Source organism: Brachyistius frenatus, unplaced genomic scaffold (genome assembly GCF_029030835.1).
Source record: "Brachyistius frenatus isolate BFR_SWC_R1_liver_20210118 unplaced genomic scaffold, ASM2903083v1 Contig_324, whole genome shotgun sequence".
In the NCBI taxonomy this organism is placed as follows: Eukaryota; Metazoa; Chordata; class Actinopteri; family Embiotocidae; genus Brachyistius; species Brachyistius frenatus.
In genome coordinates, this window is record NW_027210923.1 from 206,352 (window position 1) to 232,500 (window position 26,149).

The following is a 26,149-nucleotide window of genomic DNA, read 5'->3' on the forward strand; positions in this document are numbered from 1 at the left end:
TATGTGATGAACAAAGATATCTGATGAACAAAGATATCTGATGAACAAAGATATCTGATGAACAAAGATATCTGATGGACAAATATATCTGAGGAACAAAGATATCTGATGAACAAAGATATCTGACGAACAAAGATATCTGAGGAACAAAGATATCTGATGAACAAAGATATCTGAGGAACAAAGATATGTGATGAACAAAGATATCTGATGAACAAAGATATCTGAGGAACAAAGATATGTGATGAACAAAGATATCTGATGAACTAAGATATCTGATGAACAAAGATATCTGATGAACAAAGATATGTGATGAACAAAGATATCTGATGAACAAAGATATCTGATGAACAAAGATATCCATGTTCTCATGTGTTTTTAACATTTTAGCTCCGTGTCATGTGTTCAAACCAAACCGGTCCAGCTAGCCTCCGCTAGGATTGTAAGTGCATGACTATCCGTGGTGTTACGGTACGGGTGCTCAGAGCGACCAAAAAGGACCAAAAGAGACCCGACTTCACCAAATGGGTCATTTAATAGAACTAGAACAAGTAGAAACTACATTATATACTTATTATATGAAACTCTATTTTAATTCTATATTCCCATTGAGGAGGTGGAGGGATATTTGTCGTGATGAGCAGGGTGTGTTGTCATGGTGATTTTTTTCCAATTGTTCAGTGGACCAATCAGATCTCTGGGTTGGAAGAACTTGTTCTATAATTTACCAGCTCTGCTCTGGTTGGTCCAGGTTTTCTATTAGAGCAGCTCATTCAAATCTTCATAAATAGTCTTCATCACTGGCTGATAATTGCTTTTAATGTGTGGGAATAGGAAGCATTTGATTGAATGTAGAATCATAGTTTTCATTAAAAAGCTTCATTGCGACCGTGTGCTGAAGGAAACCGTCTCTGTCTGCACAACTGTTCATGTCCGGTGAACAAATACGTTTGATTTATCCCGAGTCATTATTACGTTGACCACATTTTCTCTGTTTCCCAGCAGTGTTACATTTGAAGGACGGTGACGCAGACCAGAGCTTTATATCCTGTTTTCATGCTCTCTAGCTTCGGCTGGAATTATTAAAGCTCTTCTTATCTTCTTTGGATGACGTTCTGTTTAAATAAATAATCAGAGCGCAGCCCAAAGCAGACGTGGTCTTCTTCCCTCCAAGAAGTCTGAAGCAGAGAATGAATAATGCATTTTAAAGAAGAAGCTTTGAATAAGTGGGTATATTTTCAGGGGTTAGGGATCGGCAGGTGATCGGACAGATATGGTGAAGCTTTGATCCAGTCGACTGACGCCCAGCATGGTTGATTTTAAAAGGATCACCTGCCGGGCTGGTTTTCTTCCTGGCACAGAAAAATCAGTTCATGTTCGAGGTGTCACTCTTACGGCATTGAAATGGGAAGTTGACTGAACAGCCAGCACTCATTAATACTCAGTATTTACTGAAATTTCAAGTGACAGCTGGATTCTTAATGTCCAATGATTGAACTATAAGTTTATTAAATTGATTGAAGGAAATTTGTCGTGTTCATCGAAATGAGAATAAACAGGAGATGATGTAAATGGAGGAAGAAATATTGGAAGGAAGAGGTGAGTCAAGAAGTAGGAGACCACGGTAGGAGGGGAGGAAAGGTAGGAAGGAAGGGAGGAAGTGTTAAAGCAAACAGACATGTTTCCTCTGAGTCGGGGAGATCCCGGTTTGTTCCCAGGCTGAGGAATGTCAATGGACTGGAGCTGAGAGTCATTGACTCCCAGCCTCTTTGTTCTCCACCCACACACTCCAAATACACTGATGGATAGTCTCCTTCTCTTGTCCTCCTCATGAGTCATCTTAAGGTATGTCAGAGAAGACCCTTCACAGTTATTTCTGAGTGTTGCAGGTGAAGAAGGAGCCGGGGTTAGAGGTCGTCCGTAGCAGGATCCTCTCTTCAAGGTCAGCAGGCGGCTTCATCGCAGCCTCTGTAAATGAAACCCACCATCCACTTGTTTCTGCTGACGGTGGTTCGGTCCGGTACAAAGACTGTATTATCATCCTGAGCTACGCACAAACCAAACACATGAACAAGCTTCTTCTCGGCCTGCATGGACCAGTTCAGGAGGAATTCCTCTTATTGATCAGCCAGCTGTGGATAGACAGACGTTCAGTCTATAAAACGTCAGAAAGTAGTGAAAGGTGTCAGCTGTGATTCTCTGAAACTCGGGTGGATATCTTCTGATTGCTCATCTGATCCAATTAAAGGTCCAAAATCAAAATATATTATAGAGCGAACACTCCTGGATTATCGAGGCTGATGCCAAAATAAAATGAATAAGAAACCCCATTTTAGATGAATTGACTGAAATGTGTTGATCAAAGGCAGTTTGATGAGACACTTTATTGTCCAAAATGATATCGGTGCACTCTTACATTAAACTCTACAAAGAATAATGTAATTTATAAATGACTCCACATATCCTCTTCTGTATTATGATCATTTATTCACAATAATCCAATATGTCTGTGATCAAATCAGCCGACTGATGAAAATTAATTGGCTTAGAAATCAAATAAGCCTACAAATAGTTTTGTGTTTTTATCTGTAAAATAATGTAAACGACTAATTTATGGTTCAGAAACATGTTTCGGTGTTCGGGGAGGATCGGATCATAACGTTAAACTATTGATAAAGTTCTGTGCAGGATGTCAGCTCTGAAAAGAAGGAAAAACAACAACATCTCATTCCTGGTAGTGACGATAAATATCTTTAACACACACACACACACACACACACACACACACACACCTCTGATGGGAGTTGATCGGTGCTCGGACGGCCGGTAATTGTCTCCATCAGCATCGATCCCTCACTGATTCATGCTGTTTACTGTAAAATCAATGTGGCTGTAAGAGCTGCTGACTCAGCGATGATGGGAGAGTCACGCCTCTTTTAATTCTCTGAACCGGACCGGCTGCGACTCGGAGCATCAGTCTGTCGCTAACAGATGCGTTGGTGTCCGCAGAGCGTCCGGCTCGGTGTGTTGGCAGACGAGCGAGCTGTCGGGTCGTTTGCTTCTGATCCAGTCGGAGGTTCTTCTGCTCGCCGTCGGACCATCAGACGTGTTTTAATCTGGTCTGTTCTCGTTGAGAATCATTTTGAAGGAAGTCGCAGCCAAATGAATCTGTATCAAATCCAAAAACACGTTTCCATCAGGTTGTGCTGCTGCAGAGAAGAAACACTCATTCATCAGTATACAGCTCCTACATGCAGAGGGCTGACTGTTGGGATGCAGCAGTTTATCTATCGATAAATCAATGAATGGTTCAGTCCTTCCTTATGACCGGTGACTTGTGTTCTGTCCGACCATCAGATATCACAGCTCATCCTGCAGGAGCCACACAACTCTGATTTCTCATTTTACTATTTAAATGACTCAAATATTTAATCAGTTAACACCATTTTTGCCATAATTAACCCATTAATTTAATGAAATGAACTGTTTATGCTGTAAATGTATTGTAGACTTACTGTACATAAACAAATAGCAGCTAAATGGAACTTTGTTTGGTAATAAATACGAAGCGACATGGAGCAAAGCTTCAAATATAAAGTGCTTTTTATTGTGTTCCTTTATCAAACAATAAGATGATACTGCTTGGCGAGATATTGACTATTTCATATATATCAATATAATTTCAAACGAGATGTAAATTGAGATATTATCATTTCAGTATAGTTTAATGTTTTGCGTTCCTCATGTTTCTTCCACGAATCCTGAATCCTCGTCTCCATCATGTAAAATACACGACTTTTATTACTATTATCACAAAAGGAGGAATGAATAAACAGAAGAGAAAGATGCATCACTAACTGCTCAGCTAAAGTAACTATCAGATGTGAACAGCTGGTAAACATCTGGGATTCAGGAGAAAGTTGCTAAAAGCAGAAGGAGAGCTGAGTTAGAAGAACAAGTGTCAGTTAAAATGTTCGGAGGCTAATTAAAGCTGCTGTAATGGAGAAAAATAGCAAATGAACCGGGATAAGGAAGGAAAGTCCACATCCTGCAGCAACCCTCACAAACTGTGTCCTGTTGCATGGTGTAAAAATGGGCCTTGAACTTTGACCCATTTAGTCACGCAACATTTGAAGTTAAAAAAAAAAAAAAAAGATGCAATTTGGTTCGAGTACGCTTCCTTTAAATTCTTCTTCTGGGCGGAGCTTTAGCGCCACCTACTGTCTCGGCGGCTCAATCGATGTGGCGTATCTTCCGCTGCAGAAGATTGTGGGTCAGAACATCCAGAGTATCACGCTGGTCTGCAGACTGTGAAATACGAGCGGATGTCGTCGGACATCCTGGTACTTTTAACATACTAGGTATTGGGACATACTAAATCTTTTTCTGGCGTACTAGATAGTATGTTAGTGTGGAAACTAATATACTGTCTTTACATTTTGTTTTGATCCCAATCTGTTCTAATACATGTATTGTGACATCTCATGTGGCTTTGAACATACAGCAAATATCAAGAAATCATTTATCAGCATTCATGTAGACTTCTGTAATCCCTAATAAAGCAGCGCAGTCAACTGCGTGACCCGGTGCTACACCCTTTACACTGTGTGTATAATATACAAATTTAGCACAGATTACTTCAACAGTTTGTCTTTTTAAATCAAGAACTCAGTTCCTGGAGCTGGACTTCCATCATCCATCCATCATGTAGTGAACCTACAGAGCTGCACATCTGACAGGCTGCCAGACAAATGGATGCAGTACGTGTGGGGGTGGGGGGGGGATTGCGTGACAGCGGTGGATTGAATGAATGAAGTGATGGAGGGATGGAGAGCGGAGGGGAAGAATGGTGAGCCGGTCGCTGTAATCCTCCCTCACAACGGTAGCAGCTGGACCAGTGTGTCAGCAACCGGGCTTTACTGCTGCCAATTATACAGCCGCCGCGTGTCCCTCAGAGGGATGGACAGGTGGTGTGGGTGGATGGGGAGGTGGTGTGGGTGGATGGGGAGGTGGTGTGGGTGGATGGACAGGTGGTGTGGGTGGATGGACAGGTGGTGTGGGTGGATGGACAGGTGGTGTGGGTGGATATTTACTCTTTCTGAAACGAGCAGTTTGGAACATTTCATTGAAGACATGATGCTTAAATGTGTCCTTTGAGGGAACCTGATATATAAACATGTAGTTAGGACTCTTATGTAATCAATCCAAAATGAAAAATAACAAAACTGGTGAGTTCCTACTATAAAAGTGACCAATATTCCCGTTGTCCACCTATTCACAGCTTCATGGACATGACTGTCCAATATGTCAAAGGGACAAAATACAACGTAGAAGAAGTTTGACTGACAGAATGTTTCAATGAGAAACATCAACTGAGACGAAGCTCTGCAGACGTGGAGTTAAACTGCACACAAATATGAGAAAACAGAAACTGGACCGAATGAGAAGAGAGGAAGGTGTCGCTTCTCGTTTAGTTTTCCTGTTTCTTCCTGAATGTCCGGCCTCGTCTTCCTCCGCTGGTCAAGATGAAGATCGTATCTGAAACCACGAGAGAAAGAAATGTTGCTGCTGCTGAATAAATAGGCGCTCAAAAATATGACAATGTTTCAGGGTATTTCTGACATAACAGTCCTGATGACATGACAACATTTGGACAAAAATGTTGTGTTGCTGGTTTATATGCGAGTATGAACGTCATTTATTCAGTAAAATCTAAACAAAAATGATTTCTGTTCTTTAGTTTGTAAACAACAACAACAGTGACTCAGTGAAATTCAGATTCTGTCATACATGTGCTGCTGCTGAGCAGAAGTTCACTTTAGAATGATGTCATACTGTCAGTATATTATCACAATATTGTTCTTTTTACCACATTATAAATGATAAACATGATTTTGTAAACCGTACTATCAGACGCGCCTCATCTCGGTGTGACTCAGCCGACATGCTGTCGGGCTCTCGTCCAGTTCCTCTTCGCCTTTTACCTCCTCAAATAAAAACATGTTGTTTTGAATGTTTTAGTTTTAAAAAAAGAAGTGTGACAGAAACAGGAAGTGACGCGTCACTGCCCTCAGACACACTTCCAGTTTCACAAGGTATTTAGAGCCTGGCACTTTCTGCACGTTATTTTATACTCCTGTAAATCTATCTGCACTCAGGAACCCTCATTTCATCATTTGAAATTAAATCGACATATATGTGTAAGCAAACTTTCAAAACGTATGTTTTGGTGTCAGGATTGAATCTTATCGCCTCTTCCTCGTGAATTATAAAAGACCTCAGTATTTTGTCCCTTCAGGATTTTGCAGAGGTTTTTTTATTGTTGATTTTCTCAAAAATTATCATGCATTTTGCAAACTTTTGTGATTTAGTTTTTTCTACAAAAGCAAGTGATGCTTTTTATTTTTTTTAGATAATACTTTTTAAATGATATTGATTCAACACACTGTGGTTGCACAAAACCAAAGTGAGATGTGTGAGGCTGTATGAACACCAGTCCTTTGTGTATCATTGCATCTCCTCCATCCTAATTCCCACATTTCCCACAAACCCCGTCACTTCCTGCTTGGTTCTCCAGCATGCAGTTTGCTGTGATGCTGAGAGGAGCGCTTGAAGAGCCGGGCTGACTGTACGACTGTACGAGGAGATATTTTTGTCGATGATGCGGTTAATTTGCGAAGGTTTACTTTGTGCTGATTCCTTCAGCAGAAACTCAACTGCAGAGAAATTTTGCAAAATTGCAAGTTCCTGCAAATATTGTTGAAATTGGTAAAACTTGTATTGGTAAAACATTTATTTGTGCGTTCACAAGATTCCCCAAAGGAACTGAGTGTTTACGGTAAAAGAGAACAACTCGAGGACATTTGTAAGAAGGCTAAATGAATAAACACAGCTTGGGAACAGAGTCTCTCTCAACATTGTGTTTATAGGCATCGTAGTTCTTTAGAAAAACCCTGCAGGCTCAAACCCACGAAGCTCTGCACATTTGGAGGCTGAATATCATGACTCGGCAGAAGAGGTGAATCTATGAGGGGTCACCGTTAGTGGAGACGTGGAGACAGACGGGAGTGGACGTCATGTCTTCATTCAGATCCATTTGCTGACATCCTGTCAATCAACAAACAAAAGCTCACAGAGATTACAGAGAACAAAGATGTTAAATAAAGATGTGAAACTTCACAGTCTGATTTACTCCACATCTCTACTCAGTCATGTTCTACTGAACACGCTGCTGAACACGCTGCTGAACACGCTGCTGAACACGCTACTGAACACGCTGCTGAACACGCTACTGAACAGCTGAACACGCTACTGAACACGCTGCTGAACACGCTGCTGAACACGCTGCTGAACACGCTGCTGAACACGCTACTGAACACGCTGCTGAACACGCTGCTGAACACGCTGCTGAACACGCTACTGAACACGCTGCTGAACACGCTACTGAACACGCTGCTGAACACGCTACTGAACACGCTGCTGAACACGCTGCTGAACACGCTGCTGAACACGCTGCTGAACACACTGCGACATGTCCGAGGATGAGTGCGTGTCCACCACCTGTGTGACAGTGTTTGTTCTGGGATTAGAGTTTGACCTGTGTGTGTGTGTGTGTGTGTGTGTGTGTGTGTGTGTGTGTGTGTGTGTGTGTGTGTGTGTGTGTGTGTGTGTGTGTGTGTGTGTGTGTGTGTGTGTCCGCGCTGCTTAGCATTCCTTTGCGAAGTGTAAGGCATTGCATTGTAACAATAGGGCAAAGAAATGGTGTGTGTGTGTGTGTGTGTGTGTGTGTGTGTGTGTGTGTGTGTGTGTGTGTGTGTGTGTGTGTGTGTGTGTGTGTGTGTGTGGATGGATGGGGGAGGAGGTGCATACAGGGAACTCTTTCAGTCGCTGCTGTTGTGTGAGCTTTCTAAAAGGAGGGAGAGAGGCAGGAAGACATGCTGCAGGGTGGGGACACCTGTCTGTCTGTCTCCCTCCCTCCTTCCCTGTCTGTCTGTCTGTCTCTCTCTCTTAAAATTCACTTTAATGGGCTGCAGTAAGTGCTCAATTAAAATAAAAACATGTCCTGAGCTTCCTGTGTAATTATATTAAGGGTTGAGGACACACACACACACACACACACACACACACACACACACACACACACACACACACACACACACACACACACACACACACACACACACACACACACACACACACACACACCAAACACTAGCCCTTCCACTTGGCCCTCAAACTGTGAGAGCTCCATGAAGGCAGTTGTGTGGATGTGAGCAGTAGGACACGCACGCACACGCACACACACACACACACACACACACACACACACAGAGCACATATTAACATTAGCTGTGTGAGTAGCCCGACATCAAAGACTTGGCTGTTTGGAGCAGATCCTGAGATCAGACGTGTAGATACATGTCGGTGTAAGTCTGGAACATCTGTAACATCTGCAACATTACTGTGATGTCAGTGTTATTTAAACTCAGTCATCTCTTTTCTGTAATAGCTCTCTCTCTTTTCTTCTTATACGTCTGTCTTTAGTCATTTCTGTGTTTCTGCCCTCTCAGTGTCAGATGAGTGTCTGCATGCATTCACTTCAGTTTATGGAGACTGTTGACAGAACAAACAGTAAAATATGAATTGATATAGTTCCTTCACAAAATAAACCTGCACTAAAATACAAATGTATGCGACAGCTCCAATGTGAATAATAAATAAATATTGAACAGATTGCACTAAAAACAGGAAATAAATACTTTACAGACAGGAAATTAGTGTTCATCGATCCTCTCTTATAAGGCATGATTATTTTCTAATATTAGGAATCTTGAATAATTTTTATTCATGATTATTTTAGCATCTTCTGATTGCAACATTTCTTGGTACATTACCATGATCAGCAAAATAGCATGAAACCAGTGACGGTGACCAACCAACCAATTAACTAATCAACCAATTAACTAACTAATCAACTAATTAACCAACCAATTAACTAATCAACCAACCAATTAACTAATCAACTAACCAACCAACCAATTAACTAATCAACTAACCAACCAACTAATGAACTAGTCAACTAACCAACCAACCAACCAACCAATTAACTCATCAACCAACCAACCAACCACAAGACCGACCGACCACAGACCTGCTGTAAAATCAGATTTAATCACAAAGTTCATTCTAAACTTGACTCACATGTAACAACAGACACTAATAAGCCTTAATTTGGCTTTTAAAACTTGTTGCACAAAAATACTTGAGGCCAACTCAGGTAGTCGGGATGTGTCAGCAATTTCAAACAGTCTAATATTTTATGCCACCAATATCTTGTCTTAAAAAGATATTACTTCCCTGTTTTTACCGGTGCATGGTAGTAATGTGTTACTGAAGAAGACGGACACGTTACTACCAGCAGAAACATGCAAAGACGACGACAGCTGTCAAAAAGGTCTCGTGTGGAACTCTGCCAGGTGAAGCTGTGACATGAACCATCACAGGTGACGGCATCTGAAGGGCTCCAATAGTTCCCAGCAACCATTAAACACTACTTCTGTTGGAAATGTGCATCCATTCATCCCCGTTTATCACTTTTCTTTGCTCAGTTATTCTCATCCTCAGCCCCTCCCTCCTCTCCCCTACCCTCCCCTGCTGTTGGAGGCCGTAATGGTTCTACGTCACTTCTCTCAGCAGAAACTGTCACTGCTCCTTCCAGTTACACAGGAAACCCGTCACAGACTCCCACCGCCTCTGCATTATTTATCTTCCCCCCTCTTAGTATTCATGACAACACACACACACACACACACACACACACACTACACACCACACCACACACACCACACACACACACACAGACAGCGCTGTGTCGTAGGTGAGGAGCTGCAAAGCAATAACGTACCCTGCTGTCACTGTTAACGACCTGTTAGTGTAGACGAATGCCACACAGCTGATTTTACACCATTTTTTCTCCCAGTGTTTAAATAGGAGACACCCAATATGTCCTCAGAGGGACTTTATGAACGGTGACCTTACAGATAACACGCTGTTTGACCTTTATCCTGTTACTGTGTGAGCTTCTCTCTCCAACACACTTCTTCCAGCTGGAGCTTTTCAGACCAAATGGGAACAGTCAGGATTTATTTTAGGGATTTTATGTATGTCTAAATGAGCAGCAACAGGTTTCCCATGAGTACTGAAGGCTCTGCATGGTGTTGTTGTCCCATCCTGGACCTCTGTGTTAATTTCATCTCTTAATTGTCATTCAATTTTAATGTTACTCCGGGCTTTACACCAACTTTCTGCAGTTGAACTTTTTCATGTAAGTGCAGCAGCACATATTCTTTGGACACCCCAAATTATTCACTTCCTTAATTATACATTTCAAGCTGACCTGTTTTGTCAGTTCCCAAACACGTGTAATGTAAATGTTCTGTACTTGTATAGTTTTATCACCTTTTGGTCTCAAAGCTCTTTAACATGGTTTTCCATTCATCCATTCACCCACTAATGAGACAGATCACCATGCAAGGTGCTGCCATCAGGAGAACATTCACACTGATGGTACTCCATCAGGAGAACATTCACACACCGATGGTACTCCATCAGGAGAACATTCACACACCGATGGTTCACCATCAGGAGAACATTCACACTGATGGTACTCCATCAGGAGAACATTCACACACCGATGGTTCACCATCAGGAGAACATTCACACACCGATGGTACACCATCAGGAGAACATTCACACACCGATGGTACACCATCAGGAGAACGTTCACACTGATGGTACTCCATCAGGAGAACGTTCACACACCGATGGTTCACCATCAGGAGAACGTTCACACACCGATGGTACACCATCAGGAGAGCATTCACACACCGATGGTTCACCATCAGGAACAACTTAGGGTTTGGTGTCTTGCTCAAGGACACTTAGGCATGTGGACAGGAGGAGCTGGGGATCGAACCACCAACCTTCTGATTAGTGTTCAACCCACTCTACCGTCTGAGCCACAGCCTCCTGTAAGTGTCTGGAGCACATATGAATGATTGTGTGTTCAAACAGTGTCAGCTGGTCAACACCTTCACTGCTCCTTGGAAATAACTGCAGCTCATTTCTGTCACCAGAATCAGAAAAATGTAGGAACTCTGGTTCGCTGCATAAGCATGAAAGGACTGCGTGATGTTTGACTTCATGTCCACGTACAGTTACATTCAGTGCTAACACCTCCACCTCCACCTCCACCCTGACAGCAGCCACACCGCTGCTCCCTCCCTGCTGGTTTGCACAGCGCCGGCCGTAGAGCCGTTGGTCTGCACACTGCAGCTTCAACACTCGTGGGCTCTAAAAGTCCTGATCTTTAACACAACTGCTGATAAACCTTCAGTCTCTATCTTCCAGTTATCAACACGTGTGTTTCACGCTCGTCTCGTCCCGTCACGGCTTCAGACTCGTCCTCAGCTCTCTCTCTCTCTGTGTCCCGTTCTCCACAGACGGACTTCCTGCAGTAAAACTCTGAACTGGAGATTCACTTAAATAATGCTGCGCTCATGGGAGGTCAGAAAATGTGTTTATATTTGTTTAAAGGCAGATTTATGAACAGTGTATCGGTGGATCTGCTGAGGTTCAGGCAGAACAGTGCGACCGATGAAATGTTTATTTGCACTTGACAGATGTTTGATTGCATGTGTGACCATATTTTATCGTGTCGTCTGCATATTGTCTGATATTTAGTGCAGGATACTGTTCCACTAATCAGGAATACGGTGTGATTCTGTAAATGCATGCAGGTTGCTGGATATTGGAAATCAATATGTGGAGCAAAATGTTTCTGAGGACTCAGGCACTGAAATCAGATTTAGTGTCATGCATCCAAAATGAAAGTAAAATACTTGAGATCCTGTAACAGAGAAGGGACAGTAGTTTGTTAGTCCTGCAACTACACCTGTCTGCAGATATTCTTGCATGCAGCGACACACACAGTTGTGTTTACATCACTTCAGAGGACATCACATTCACTACACTCACTTCCTGGAGATGTAACATAACCCTCCCTGTCATGGGATGGAATCATGGACATTATGGGGACTTGGTCTTTGACTCATCCCAACATTATGATTCTGTAACCAGACTAATGTCCCTGTAACATCTGTAATACACACACACACACACACACACACACGTCTCCAGGACCCATCACTGTAAGTAATGAAGCATCACAGAGGTGGACCTGTACACCTCCTGAGACTAATTACAGCTCACAGCCTGTCTGTCTCTCTGACACACACACACACACACACACACACACACACACACACACACACACACACACACACACACACACACACACTACATGTACTCCCCCGGGCTGTCGGCCACTCCCTGTATTGAATTACTAACTGGAGTCCTGTGGGACCGTTTCTGTCTTTCTGTGTCTCCGTCATCAGGACTCGTCGTAGTTGCAGAGCCTGATGGCAGACATACTGCCAGCTTCTTACATAAACAACGGTGTGTGTGTGTGTGTGTGTGTGTGTGTGTGTGTGTGTGTGTGTGTGTGTGTGTGTGTGTGTGTGTGTGTGTGTGTGTGTGTGTGTGTGTGTGTGTGTGTGTGTGTGTGTGTGTGTGTGTGTGTGTGTGTGTGTGTGTGGGAGGGGGGGGCACACTGACTGTGATGACGTGAGTTTGTGGTGTATGTTATTTACCCGGAGAGTTGAAAAGTGAAATGAGAGAAGTGTGAATGTTTCCTTGGTGACTGTAAGATGCGCAGAGGTGTCAGATGTTATCTGTGTGTGTGTGTGTGTGTGTGTGTGTGTGTGTGTGTGTGTGTGTGTGTGTGTGTGTGTGTGTGTGTGTGTGTGTGTGTGTGTGTGTGTGTGTGAGAGAGAGCTTGGGTGTGTCTGAGAACACGTTTCTACAACAATCCATAATTAAAGGTGTAGTCTCATTGAATGTGATAACTTATAGTGACATCTGAACATTTACTTTATATAAATATTACGTTTCAAAGTAAAACTCTTGTCTATGAAGCATATTATTTAGCATATAACTATGATATGAAACTTAATGAATTAGAAACGTTAACATCCACCCAGTAAATCACACTCGTACCTGCAGTATTACACAATATTAAGAAACGCTCTTCTCTTCCTTCAAGACAGTTCCAGTTTCTTTTATTTTGTAAATACAAGCTGTGAATGTGCCAAAGACTGAGGTGTGATCGCACTTCACTGGGACACCGATGATTTCAATTAAATATCTGCAGATCAAGCCGTGCCAGTCGGGCTGCAGCAGAGACAGATTTATTTTTTACACCAGTAGTTTCTCCATCTGAAGAGGGCATTATGTTTTCTCTGTGTGCGTGTGTGTGTGTGTGTGTGTGTGTGTGTGTGTGTGTGTGTGTGTGTGTGTGTGTGTGTGTGTGTGTGTGTGTGTGTGTGTCCTGACAAAGTGCTGTGGTTGTTTGACTTTGGTGAAACAGCCTGACTGGCCTGTGAGGAATGTGAGCGATAGCATCTCTGTCAGATTAGTGTGACAGCAGCTGGTCACTGGGACACCTCCGACTAAAACTAAAAACAAAACGTACATTTATATCACCAGAGAACGTCTCCATATCTCACCATTAACCACATTAAAAAGCTTTATTTAATTATTTTTTTTTGACAGCGTTGGTTCTCCTCCCTGCTCTGACATTTATTGTGTACTTAGTGTGCGTGGTCTCATAACTCCTGCAGTTTGCTCAGGAATGCCTGCTAAGTCGTTCTTTATGATACGGCAGGATGGAGGATTCCCCTGCAGTGATTCACAGGCTGTGAACAGGTATCAGATTTCAGAGTCTGTCGCCTCCCGACTTGTTTCTGCTTTCATGTCAACTGACAGAAGGATCGTCCTGCTGTGTGTGAAGCTCTTTCCCTCGAAGTATACTCATCTGAGTATCATCTACTCGGATGATACTCGCTAAAAGTACATTATTCGTACCGGATACTCGTTTCAGCCGAGTACTTGTCTCATCCATAATATTCATAAGAAGATATTTTGGTGGTTTTAAGCATCAAAAACCATCTCAGTTTAGTTTTACATCTAAAAGTTGTCTTTTGTGTCTGTGTCACATTTATATCAATGACTCCCTCTTCTGATTGGCTGACTTTCTGAGTGGTGCACATTTAGACCAACAGGGTTTCTTTGGTCTTGTAGCTCCACGACAGAACAACCACTCTGTGTTTTCTTTGGGAAAAGAGGTTGGACTGAATTTGTGACATCACAAACAACACTGTCGCTGAATACCGTCTGTGTTATTTCTCTGATGACTCAGCATTTTACAGGATTTATGTATCACCTTTAAGTAAAGTATCCAAGTACTTTCTGCTGTATTTATATACAGTAAATGATGTCTTAGACATACAGTAGTCTTGTGTTGCACGGTGGCAACTATACATTTAAAACTGCACTTTATACTGCAGTTTAGTTTCATTTGATTCTTAAGTTGTGCATTTGATTCAATGCACTACAATAAATAAAGACTTCAGATTGTTTCTTTTAATGTTTAATACAAACAATATTTTGTTAATGTCAAAGAAAAAGTTGTAAATACTCTGTGGGGTCAGACTGAGTTCATCCAAGTTTTAAAAAGCTCCTGTTTGTAATTTAATCCATCTGTGTGTGTGTGTGTGTGTGTGTGTGTGTGTGTGTGTGTGTGTGTGTGTGTGTGTGTGTGTGTGTGTGTGTGTGTGTGTGTGTGTGTGTGTGTGTGTGCGCGCTAAAAGTCAGCTGTCTCTGTATATCAGATGACACAAAAAGATGTGTTGCTGCAGGGAAAAAGAAAATAGAAGAACTATAGTTTAAAGATATGAGTTCAGATACAAACAGGAAGTACATTAATGAAGGGACTGTTCACAGGGCTGGGGAGGAATTATCAAGTGGACACTAATCTCTTGCATAATGATGAATATTAATCCAGATTATGCAGTTGTTAGTAAATATGATGATGATGATTATTAATCAGCGGTTTCACAAACATCAATCAGCTGCAAAGTGAACATTTGGAGGAAAAGCAACAAGCACCGAGCCCAAAACTCATTCAAGCAGCAGCACAAGCCAGCTCTCTGTCTGTCGTACACACACACACACACACACACACACACACACACACACACACACACACACACACACACACACACACACACACACACACACACACACACACACACACACACACACACACACACACACACACACACACACACACACACACGGGCATGGTAAACTGAGCACGTAGAGGAAGTGTCCCACCTCACTTAGAAAGTGACATCAGAGGTGTGGCAACGTCTCGGCTCTCTCCTCATGTTTCACCACACTCAGGCCATCTGTGCACTTTTGTCTACATGGAGAGCTTTGTTTGGCTTTTTTTTTCATATCTCATAATAAGCAGTGAAAGATGATATTTAAAACTCATTCTAAAAGACATCGGTCTGCTGCATATTCAGGTTTTTCTCTGATTTAATCCTTCACACTTTCTTTTCAAAAGAATTAGTAATGTGTGTGTTACAGATCATTTCATGCATTCTCCTGTCTGCTGTAGGAACACAGTATCGCCCCCTGCAGGAGCCTACAGGTAGTGACTGGAATACATTAGCCTGTGCTTAGTTTGAGCTGTCCAGACTTCAGCAGGGTGATCATTGCTTTGAACAGCAGACTTTGTTAAAGGGTAATTCCGGTTTATTGCTCTTTGGATCTTGTTTTTGTCGTCCTGACTTCCTCGTTCAGTTCTGAATCATCCTGCTCAGAGACGTTATCATTTTAAAATGACGTCGCAGATGTTTGTGTCACAGAATCATCTGAGAAGTCAGCCTTTGCACACTGTTTGGAAAAGTGCGGGTGTTTTTTTTTAAACTTCTTGGCAGGTGATTGGATCAACCGTCTGTCTGTTTATCAGTCGTGAACCAATCAGATCATCTGTTTCTCAAGGTTATCAAACCACGCCCACAGTTGCATCCAGGATGCTGATTGGTCCAAATCGCCGCTGCTTCAGACACAAATGAAACCAGTGAATCCAGCTCTTATAAAATGTATCTTCCGTCTGAATAAAGTGGTATTAATAATAGTGTCGTAATATTATAACAACCAAACAGATATATTTAAAATAATATTGTATATAATGTCAGAAAGCAGTGAAACGTCCATCACAAATGGTGAAACTTTAGAGCAGGTCTTGTCTGACTGAAACAATAGACTGTAAATAGAAAGTGGGTGTAGCCTCCATGACGCCCCCTGCAGGTGAAGGTGTTGAAACTCTGGCTGCAGGTAGCAGTGAGTGATTCGGTCTTACGAGGACTCATCCAGAAATGGACAAAGACATGGTGTTTAGGTGGAGCTGAGGTGGCTGAATGAAGCTCTGGAGTCTCTGTCAGTCTGTGGTAATGAACAGAATATAAAAATCTCTCCTCCGTCCTCACATTTATCCTGAATGAGGAAATGAGGTCTCGAGACCAAAACCCGTTTTTGTACCAGGCTGTTCACGTGTTTATTTCTGCTGTGAAGCCGTGCTTTGTAACATGAGGGTGACAAGGGATTGACTTCCTCTAGAGCCTGCCTCAAGTGGTCATTTGAGGAACTGCAGTTTTGGACTTTTCCGTGTTAGCTTGATTTTTTATTTATCGTTAAAAAAAAAAATTCACTAAATATTCATATTTTTGAAACTGTGAGAAAAAGTTTTGGCATTTTTGCATTAAAAGTTTTTGGACATTTACCTGATTAAACATTTTATATTTCAGTCGTATACAGTTGTTGCTTGCAGCTCGGTATCATCTTCTCTTCTGTGGACTCCTCCATGGTCCAGTGTGTGACTTCATCTACTTCACCAGATGCTCCGTCCACGTGACTTCACATAATCATCGGGCCGCATAGTGTGAGCGTCGAGCTGTTAAACCGCCCTGCGGGAGTTTTACAGCCATGTCGTCCTTGGACAGTGAACAGCTCCACCTGCACTCCAACCGCAAACCCTCCCACTCAGTCATTCAGGGAAGCAGCTTTTTATTTCTTTAGCCGTGTTACACCACTAGAAGAGCCATTTGTCTTCTCTGAGATAATTGTAGTCGCCCGGCGCGGTCGTGGCTGCAGTGCCTTGCTCAGGGACTCAGTTTAAAGCAGTCTAGATCCACTGGCAACTTGCATGTCTCTGGTGCGGGAATCAAACAGTTTCCTTTTGAGTTTTCAGATCTGACCTGAGACATGATGGTTAATGATTCACAAAGAATCAACATCTTATCATTAACCCAGCACCTTCCAGACTGTTATTGTTTAACAAGAAGGATCAGATCAGGTCACTGAGTCTCTCGTCATAAAAAGAGGTTATTTCTCTAATGAAAGGCGACGGCAGCAGGAAGCAGGCGGGACCTGCTGGCTGCAGGAAGGATCCACTCTGCTGAAGTGTCGGTGAGATGCTGACCAGGCTCCGAGGCCCCGGACCCCCGGGGGATTAATCCAACATGACATTACATCCTGTTGTCATATTTTAAAGGAACAGGGTGATTATTATTTTTTTGGATTAGAAGTCCCATGTTATGTAACTCATGACATCTGTGAACCACGACAGCTGATGGAAATCCTCATCCATCACTCACTCCTCTACTCGTGTCTCCTTCAGTCGCTTGTGGATTTTCAGATCTTCTCCTGGTCGCTCGTTCACTCATCTTTGCTCTGCATCTGTAAAATTGACACTTCTGTCTTCTGTCACTGAAGACATTTCATGTAATATTCTAATAAATGTAGAGCTACGTTGGTGGTTTTATTCTAAGGAAACAAGGTGGTTTTACTGTAGAAAAAGATGAATGGGACATAAACAAGATGCTATACTGTCGTTTATATGTAGAAACATGATGGATTTGTGATAGTTGTTTTATATAATCATGCAACAAATACAGATGTAAAGAAAATTAAATTGAAATCATAATCCTCATACTCTATCCATCCATTGTCCACACCGGTGTTATCCTGTAGAGACTCATAGATGCTGGAGTCCATCCGGGTCTGTCCGGGTCTCTCCGGGTCCGTCCAGCTCCGTCCGGGTCTCTCCGGGTCTTTCCTGACCTCCAATCTGTCAGGTTACTTTCTTTTGCTGCTTCATCCTCCTCCGTGTGTGTGTGTGTGTGTGTGTGTGTGTGTGTGTGTGTGTGTGTGTGTGTGTGTGTGTGTGTGTGTGTGTGTGTGTGTGTGTGTGTGTGTGTGTGTGTGTGTGTGTGTGTGTGTGTGTGTGTGTTGTGTGTGTGTGTGTGTCATGGTGCATTATTGTTTACATACAACAGTGGTGTGTGGAAGCAGATTAAGAAGGAGCTTAACCTTCACCTCTGCTTTTTTGGCAGCTGGAGGACACATGTCAACACACACACACACACACACACACACACACACACACACACACACACACACACGTTCATGAGTAATCCACACATATTTGTCAGCAGACAACACAATAGACGCTGCCCTTTCTGTGGATTTCCTTCCTTTGTTGAATCCAGATTATTTCCGAGTGGCCACACCAACACCGGGAGCAGCAGGAGGTGCAGAACAGGAGCTCAGCTGCAAGTACGGCACCTCGCTGGGGTCCAAAAAACCCCGCAGGCGGCTCCAAATCCGTCCCAGTGAAGGACCCAGGCTAATGAAAAGGTTCTGCTGCTGCGGTCACGTGGGCACCAGCTGCAGAAATAGAAGCAGTTAAAGACTCGTACAACGCTCATCCTAAAGATAAATCACAGTCCCGGCGAGGAGCGGAGCGGCCGGCTAACTGTGCAGCTGGCACCGATGACGTGCTGCGCACCGAACACTCACACATGATGTGGGGTTAAATATGGAAAGTGGGGCAGTGTTTGTGACCAGCATGGCTTTGTGGTGGAGGCAGCAGTCTTCCTGTGACACACCCTGGTCTCTGCAGCGAGGGCTCGTTGTCTGCTGCTGATACACAGCAATGAGCAACGGTTTACATTCCTGCTTCTGAAACCACATATTGTTCCTCACACGTCGTGTTTGTAGCCTTTGTTGTGATCGTAGGTTCAGTTTTCGGACTGGGTGGATCTCTGACTGATGTGTTGAAGCACATTTTGTGCTGCAGCATTAAGATTTGTCCTTTCTATGATTGTGTATTTGTGTTACCATATTGGGTGGATGGGAAACCATGTACAGCAGATTAGACTGCTAGAGCCCAAATCTACGGCGGCCCTGAAGGTCAAATGCAAAAACATATCAGAAAAACACAGTTTGTGAAAATGTTTTTGCGTTTGACCCTGAGGGCCACCGTACAGATCCGTCTGATCACTGAAGATATTTCTTTGGAGTAGTTTGTTGTGTTTCTGTAGCAAACAGCTCCAGGACACATTAACTTCATCAAAAGAACTGTTGGCCGTGAAGATGAACCTGTGGTGCGTGTCGCAGGTGAACAGATGATCCAGCAGGTGGAGCTGCAGAGTCGTGTTTTTGCTACGACCGCCTCGGTTTGACTGGTCTGCTGCTCTTCTGTTTTGATTTCATATTTTTAATATGCGTTCACTTTGGTCTGCAGCTGTGATCCACTGATGTTCATGTGTGGTCGCACGGCAGCCAGGTAGAGAGGATCCTGTCTTTACTCTCACACCCTGAACTCTGACCTGCTGTTTGATGACATGTTAGATGAAGGTAACAGAAACAGAAGATGGAGATGAGACGGAAAAACGCAGAGCGAGTCTGAGCGGCAGAGAAACGCTGCTGCTGCTGGCACCGAACATAATCTGGCTTTATAGTGGATGACACAACATGACTCTGCAGATTCCCCAGCTGGCCATTGGTCAGCTGGGGACTGTATCTGTGTGTGTGTCCGTTCTTTCATTCAAAGTAATCCCAGCTGAAACACCGCCTCCCTGTGGTAGACATCGGTACGACATTTAGGTAATCAGTTATTAGAGAAGCCTTTTTTTTGTCTCGATGCCCTCCGAGGAGGTCAGAGGTCAGAGGTCAGGCTCTTTGGATTCAGGGCCTCTGGTCTTTATTTATTTATATTCAGATTTAAGACTTCCTGGACGTAAGGATGTAATAAATTGTATTGTATTGAGTCTTGGATGAAGTGCTTTTGCCTCACTTCCTGTTTCCATCTCTCCATTTCCACTCCTCCTTCTCTCTTGTTCATCTCTCTTTTCTCTTCATTTTTGTAATCCAGCTTCGGTCTGTATCCGTTTCTCCAGTTTTCCTGGTAAACACGCCATCTGATAGCTTTAAACTGAACTGGCAGCCAGGAATCAGTAAACAGGCCGTTCGTGGCGGTTAAAAGTTTCTGCGGGTTTATTTATCTGAACACATGCGAAGTTTCATGAAACCATTTGTCAGTTGTATGTTATTGACAGTCGATTACTACCATGCAGAAGGGACTAGTGATTAATGCCTCCGATTATTACCTCCCTGGCTCTTTCTCTCTTCCAGGGATTTCAAAGAACTTCTGTTTTCAAGGTGGAATAAAGTATTCTGCTGTCAGAATCTGTGACATGTTGACCTGCCACAACAGTTCACAGCATTTCATTGAGCTGGCAGCGATTTCCCCTTGTGAGGTCAATAAAGTATATCTATCTATATGTCTGTCTGTCTGTCTGTCTGTCTGTCTCTCTCTCTCTCTCTCCCCCCTCCCTCTCTCCCTCCCACGAACGATTGATATATATCCATCCGTCCTGAGAATTCCCAGGATGCACCTGGATCTTAATCTCCAACATTCAACAGTGGTCATTGATGCTGCTGCTTCACAATGAAAATGATCTGTGTGAACATTAGCTGTGAAGCACGAGAAGCTGCTCAGATTTTTTTCTCCATGCTTGATGAACACCTGCATGATTCTGACATTTGGACATCATCATCCTCATCGTGTGTCCTCTGCGTCTGTTTGCAGCCATGGCGGAGTTAGACCTGAGTCTGAGCGACGCGCTGACGGACAGCGTTCCCCAGTCGGGCCCGGAGAGCCTGGTGGAGCGGGACTTCGTGGCTCAGCTGGAGGCGGAGACCTTCGACGATCAGGTCGGGGAGACGGTGGGAAAGACGGACTTCATCCCCCTGCTGGACAACGACGACACCAGGGCAGGTGAGAGTGATGCAGCGTGGGTAATGTAGTGTGTATGTTATTCATCATGACCACACACACACACACACACACACACACACACACACACACACACACACACACACACACACACACACACACACACACACACACACTGATGAGATGCAGTGAGACGGCTGGTCTGAAGCTCTGATGCTGACATTTTGGTCCCCAGAAAGAGAAAGAACAGTTTATTGAGGGTCACGTCTGTCCCGTCTCTTCTGTTGACCCTGAGACGAGGTGTGAAAGGTGAGGAGACACACAGGGCCGATGGAGGAAGTGGAGACGACAGGTGAAGTGGCAGTGAAAGAATAGGTTCTTTACTCTCGACCTGTTTGAGGTCAAAACTCCACAAACACTCGTAGAATATGAAGAACTTTCATGTTGGCGTTAATCTAACATTCAATTTGTTCAATGCACGACAAGCGTTGTTGAAGTTTTGAGCCTCCGGAGATTCTTTTTTCTTCTCCGTGTCAGAAACTTCCATCCAATTCTACCCGTTTACTTGGTTTTAGTTCAAAATAGATTCATATAGAATCATAAAATCTGTCCCATTGATCACTCGTATGAAAAAAAAATCATATAAAATATAAATATATAAAGTCTGAATTTAAAGTGTCAGTTCAGGCCAATCAGCAGCCATCAGTGACGTCTTTTTGGAGCCGACCTCTAGTGGCACTCGCTGGTATTGCATCTGAAGACACTTCTGGATCAGAACCATTTTACAGACCTGAAGCTACAAACTCTTTTATATCCAGTCTGTGGTTCGGCCCAAAAAGCCAGTTTTCATTGGGAAGTTGGAAAAAATAACATACAAAGTGTTACACTAAAAACAAAGCTTAAAATACATTTTTATAGTTCAAAGTAAACTTAAAGCTGCGTTACTAGATTTTTGGCTGCAGCAGAACAAGTAAACACTTCCTGCAGAGCAACATTCACATTTATTTTGAGTCATATTTGTGTATTTTTGCCTCCTTGTTAAGACTGTGTGTGTTCAGTTTATGTGGCTGGACAGAGATTAATGAAAATTAAGAAACTATTAAAAGATGGTAACTCCAACAGCATGATGCACTCTCCATGGAGCTGAAGGGACTGTGGGTGCATCACTACATGTTCATATTACACATCCAAAACAACGTTCATTAAAGAATATTGCTTCGTGCAACTTCAAAAAAAGTGGAAAAGTAAAACTTTATTCCATGAAACCATGAGCCTATCTTACATTACAATATATATTTTTATTTCGTAGTATTTAATTGAGTCTGTGCTGAACCACAAGTGAATCTGTCTTATGTAACGTGAACTGCAGCTGCTCCTAAATGACTGATAGTATCGGGCACTGCTCGACAGTGGCTGCCATTTTGGATCTGCCGGGGTGTCATTCAGCCGCGGGGCCGACGGTTAGCCTGAAGATAACCGAGCAGCGGTCACTGCTCTGAAACGCCGGGACGACACACGTGACGTGTTTCCTGTCTGAGCAGTCGCCGTTCAAACGCTCCACCTGCTACGGTGAAGATGCTGCGTGGTTGAGGTGTGGCTTGAAGGTCTCCACATTTATATCTATAGATCTATCTAGTGATGATCCGTGTTAATGCTGCTGTCTAATCGAGGAGGTGTCCGTGACCGAGCTGAAGCCCCGCCCACCTCGATGCCTTCCTGCCATCAGCTGTGTTCGATGTATTCAGATTGGTTTCTGTGAACTTGTCATTGTGGAGTGAGGCCAAAATAATGTTTCGTGATATTTCATATTTATTTTTGGAGGCAAACTTGTAATAGTAGATCTTTCTGTTCTGAATTAAATATTCTTTCAAAAGTAAAGTTTGTAATTTTGTTTTTGCAGAATACTGTTGGTCTGTTCATCCTCCACAGAGAATCATTTACAGTCGTTTGATCCTGCTGGTCGTAGACCTCCGTTCATTTAACCAGTCAGCTCGCGCTGAGACCGGCCGACTGAGTCCTTCTGAATAAGAGTTCAACAGCTCGTCCTCAGTCGGTGCTCGATGGTCGTATCACCTGTTGCTCGTTTTGACCTCTGCAGGACGACAGAGGATACGACATCTTTTCTTCAGCTGCTGTGTCGGTTTATCTTGCACACAGCAATGAAATGTGTCTGAGGTCCACAAACAAAAACACGAGTAGAAATAAACCGTGGACAGATCAGATAAACAGCAGCTAACAGGAGGCGACAGCTAACCGGGGTTGACTCAGCTGTCGGGCCTGCTGTGGTTCCCCAGACGCTGCGGTCAGACAGCCAGACTGAGTGGGTTCTGCTGGCTGACAGCCGGCTGCAGGACGGCCCGGCGGTGCTGCCGGTGATCCGCCGTGGCACGCTCTGTGCATTTGGACAAACGCAGACATGCTGACACGCCGAGTGCCAAACAGCAGGGCGAGGCAGTCCGCGACTTATTGTCCTCTGTCAGCAGGAGAGTGGGGAGGGGGGTTGTTGTTGGTGTTGTTGTTGTTGTTGTTTTTGTACTCTTGTACCTGCTGTTTTGGAGCCCTGATGCACATGAAACGAGCTCTCATGGATGAAGTGTGGCTGATCTGTGGTGTTTGTTTCGTTAGTGTTTGTGGACACAAATTAATCATGCATTGTTCGTTGTTTGTTTGTTTGTTTTCTTGTATATGGTTTTACCCTTTGCATGCCTGTGCTTGCATGCTGTGTGTCTGTTAACGTGTGAACATGTGTGTAAGGTGTGTTACTGTTGCATGTATTGACTTTGTTTTTTCTGGCTGCAGTTTTATAACAGAAATAATGTTTCTGTATCACAGAGCAACACATTAGCGAGCTAACAGCCATCTGTATGCTAAACTTTTTCTGGTATCACAAAGCTGTTTCAAGGTCAAGATCACCATAGCAACCAATGCTGCTCGTCTGAGTAGGATAAGTCAAATGCCCAACTACTGACCAATCAGATCACTGGAAAAGTTAAGTTTACTATCAAATGAGCAGTGATTGAGGTTTTTCTTGCTCAGTAGATTCACTCTGCTGGCCGTGATGATGACATCAGATTGGATGAAACGGTTTAAGCAGCACTGAGTGCGTTCTTCATATAAAACAGTGTCTCACATAATCATAAAATCTTGTTTGTAAGACAAATAAGCAACACAATGTCACGATTATAGAGAATCCATTTATTTCCCCAAACTATCTAGACCGCCAAACATATTGAAAATATCTTTTAAAGTCATTGTCAGAATTACTTTTAATTTCTGGAAATCATTTCTAATGTTTTTACAGCTACTTATTATTCTACTCTGGTTTTCTTGATTTAAACTGTTTCAGTTTGAGTTTGTGCTGAAAAAAATGATTCTGATTGTATGTGTCGACATCACATACCGGTAGCTGTGAATCTGTTGGCTGGTATGAAAACTGTTTTGTTGTGAAGAAGTGAATGCAGAAAAAAACACGTGATAAGTAATTTGGAAATCCTGTGGTCTTTTTTTTTCTTATTTTTTCTAAATTTATATTAATTTATAATTATTAAATTCCCTGTGAGGTTCAAGTTTTCCATTAATCTGTAAAATATCCTGCCTCCATCACATATCTTAACAACACTCAGACAGCCTATATTTTAGACTCATTAACATTGGTATCGGCTCCAGCGTCAGTCAGCTGTGACTTCACTATGAACTCAGGTAAACTTACTTTGGTACACGCATCTTCTACCCAACGCTGTGTGTGTGCATGTGTGTTCCTGAGCATGTGGGTCGGGGTTTTGTTGCCCAGCTGTGTGTTGTTTGTGTGTTTTATACTCGTGTGTATGTCTGATAAATAAAGTGCAGTGATGCCCCCCAGCATCACCTCCCTCAGCCTCTTCCACACACACACACACACACACACACACACACACACACACACACACACACACACACACACACACACACACACACACACACACACACACACACACACACACACACACAGACCGGCACAAAACAACACACATGGAGCGCACAACAAACATATGGAGGTGGCCTTTAAAAGGCCTGAACAGTCGGGGTCAATGGTTTCCATTTGATTCCAGACTCTGTCTGTCAAAACGCTTTGATTTTCTCTGTCGTCCATCAGCTCTCACACGGAGAGTAATGTGTTGTTGTTTTTGTGCGTGTGTGTGTGTGTGTGTGTGTATGTGCAGACGCGGGTACTGCATTGGAGAATGGAGAGCAGGAAGCTCATGGGGTGCAGAAACCTGGTAAGACATATCCCATAATTCCCTCTTGCTTCGTTCAGTTTATTCAGACCGCCTGGTCGTCTTCATCCTCCAATCACGGCCTTTTCTTTTCTTTTCTTTTCTTTTCTTTTCTTTTCTTTTCTTTTCTTTTCTTTTCTTTTCTTTTCTTTTCTTTTGACCTTGCTTACTTCCTGCTTGTTCTTCACCTCACATTGATTTTCTCTGAGTGTGTGTGTGTGTGTGTATACTTTCTTATTTTATCATTATCGACCTCTCAGAGCAGGATGTGAGCTGTCAGGTGTCTTCCTCTGTTCAGATTGGAGACAACAGTGAACAGCGACGTGTCTCTTCACAGCTCTGAACACGATCTTCACTCAGACATGTCAGCGAGCATTTAATGGCCACTTTAGCCACATTGGTATAGTCTTCATTTGATGCTGTGATTACATGAACTCTCAGAACAGAGTTGCTTTTAGTAAAATGAAGTCCTGCACAGTAGTTGGTTTTTTTTACCAGTAAAACCGAGTGTACGAGGAAGTATGAAAATCCGTCGGCGTAAAGGTTTGATTAAATGTGTGACCTCGCTGTCAGATGCCTTTCCTCCGCTCGGTGGAAAAGAAAAGAGAGCTGATGAGTAAAGACTTCATTCTTAATCAGATGTGAAATTATTCTATTTGCTTAATCAATTCCCCAAAAGTGAATCTTAACTGACATCAACAGTTCGTCAGATTATTGCTCTGATTATCAGCTTCTATCCTTTTGGTAAAGAGAGTAGGAAGGCTGAATAAACTGCTGTGGTGTTTTCTCAGATTGGAAATAATTCGCTGCAGAGCAGAGATGCAGCTTCAGAGAGGAGTACTTATTG

At 43.1% G+C, this 26,149-nt stretch overlaps 1 protein-coding gene across 9 annotated transcripts in view; it reads left to right on the forward strand.

Annotated features, from left to right (window-relative positions):
• LOC138635717 (microtubule-associated protein 4) overlaps window positions 1-26,149 on the forward strand; it is a 114,390-nt gene that overhangs the window by 3,625 nt on the left and 84,616 nt on the right. For 8 of the 9 annotated variants that reach the window (XM_069723326.1, XM_069723332.1, XM_069723327.1 and 5 more), the window contains exons 2-3: window positions 20,903-21,091; window positions 25,249-25,305. In XM_069723326.1, coding sequence (XP_069579427.1) covers window positions 20,905-21,091; window positions 25,249-25,305 — 244 coding nt within the window. In that variant the 5' untranslated portion in view covers window positions 20,903-20,904. The remainder of the gene's footprint in view (window positions 1-20,902; window positions 21,092-25,248; window positions 25,306-26,149) is intronic. The other variant, XM_069723328.1, reaches the window with a different exon arrangement.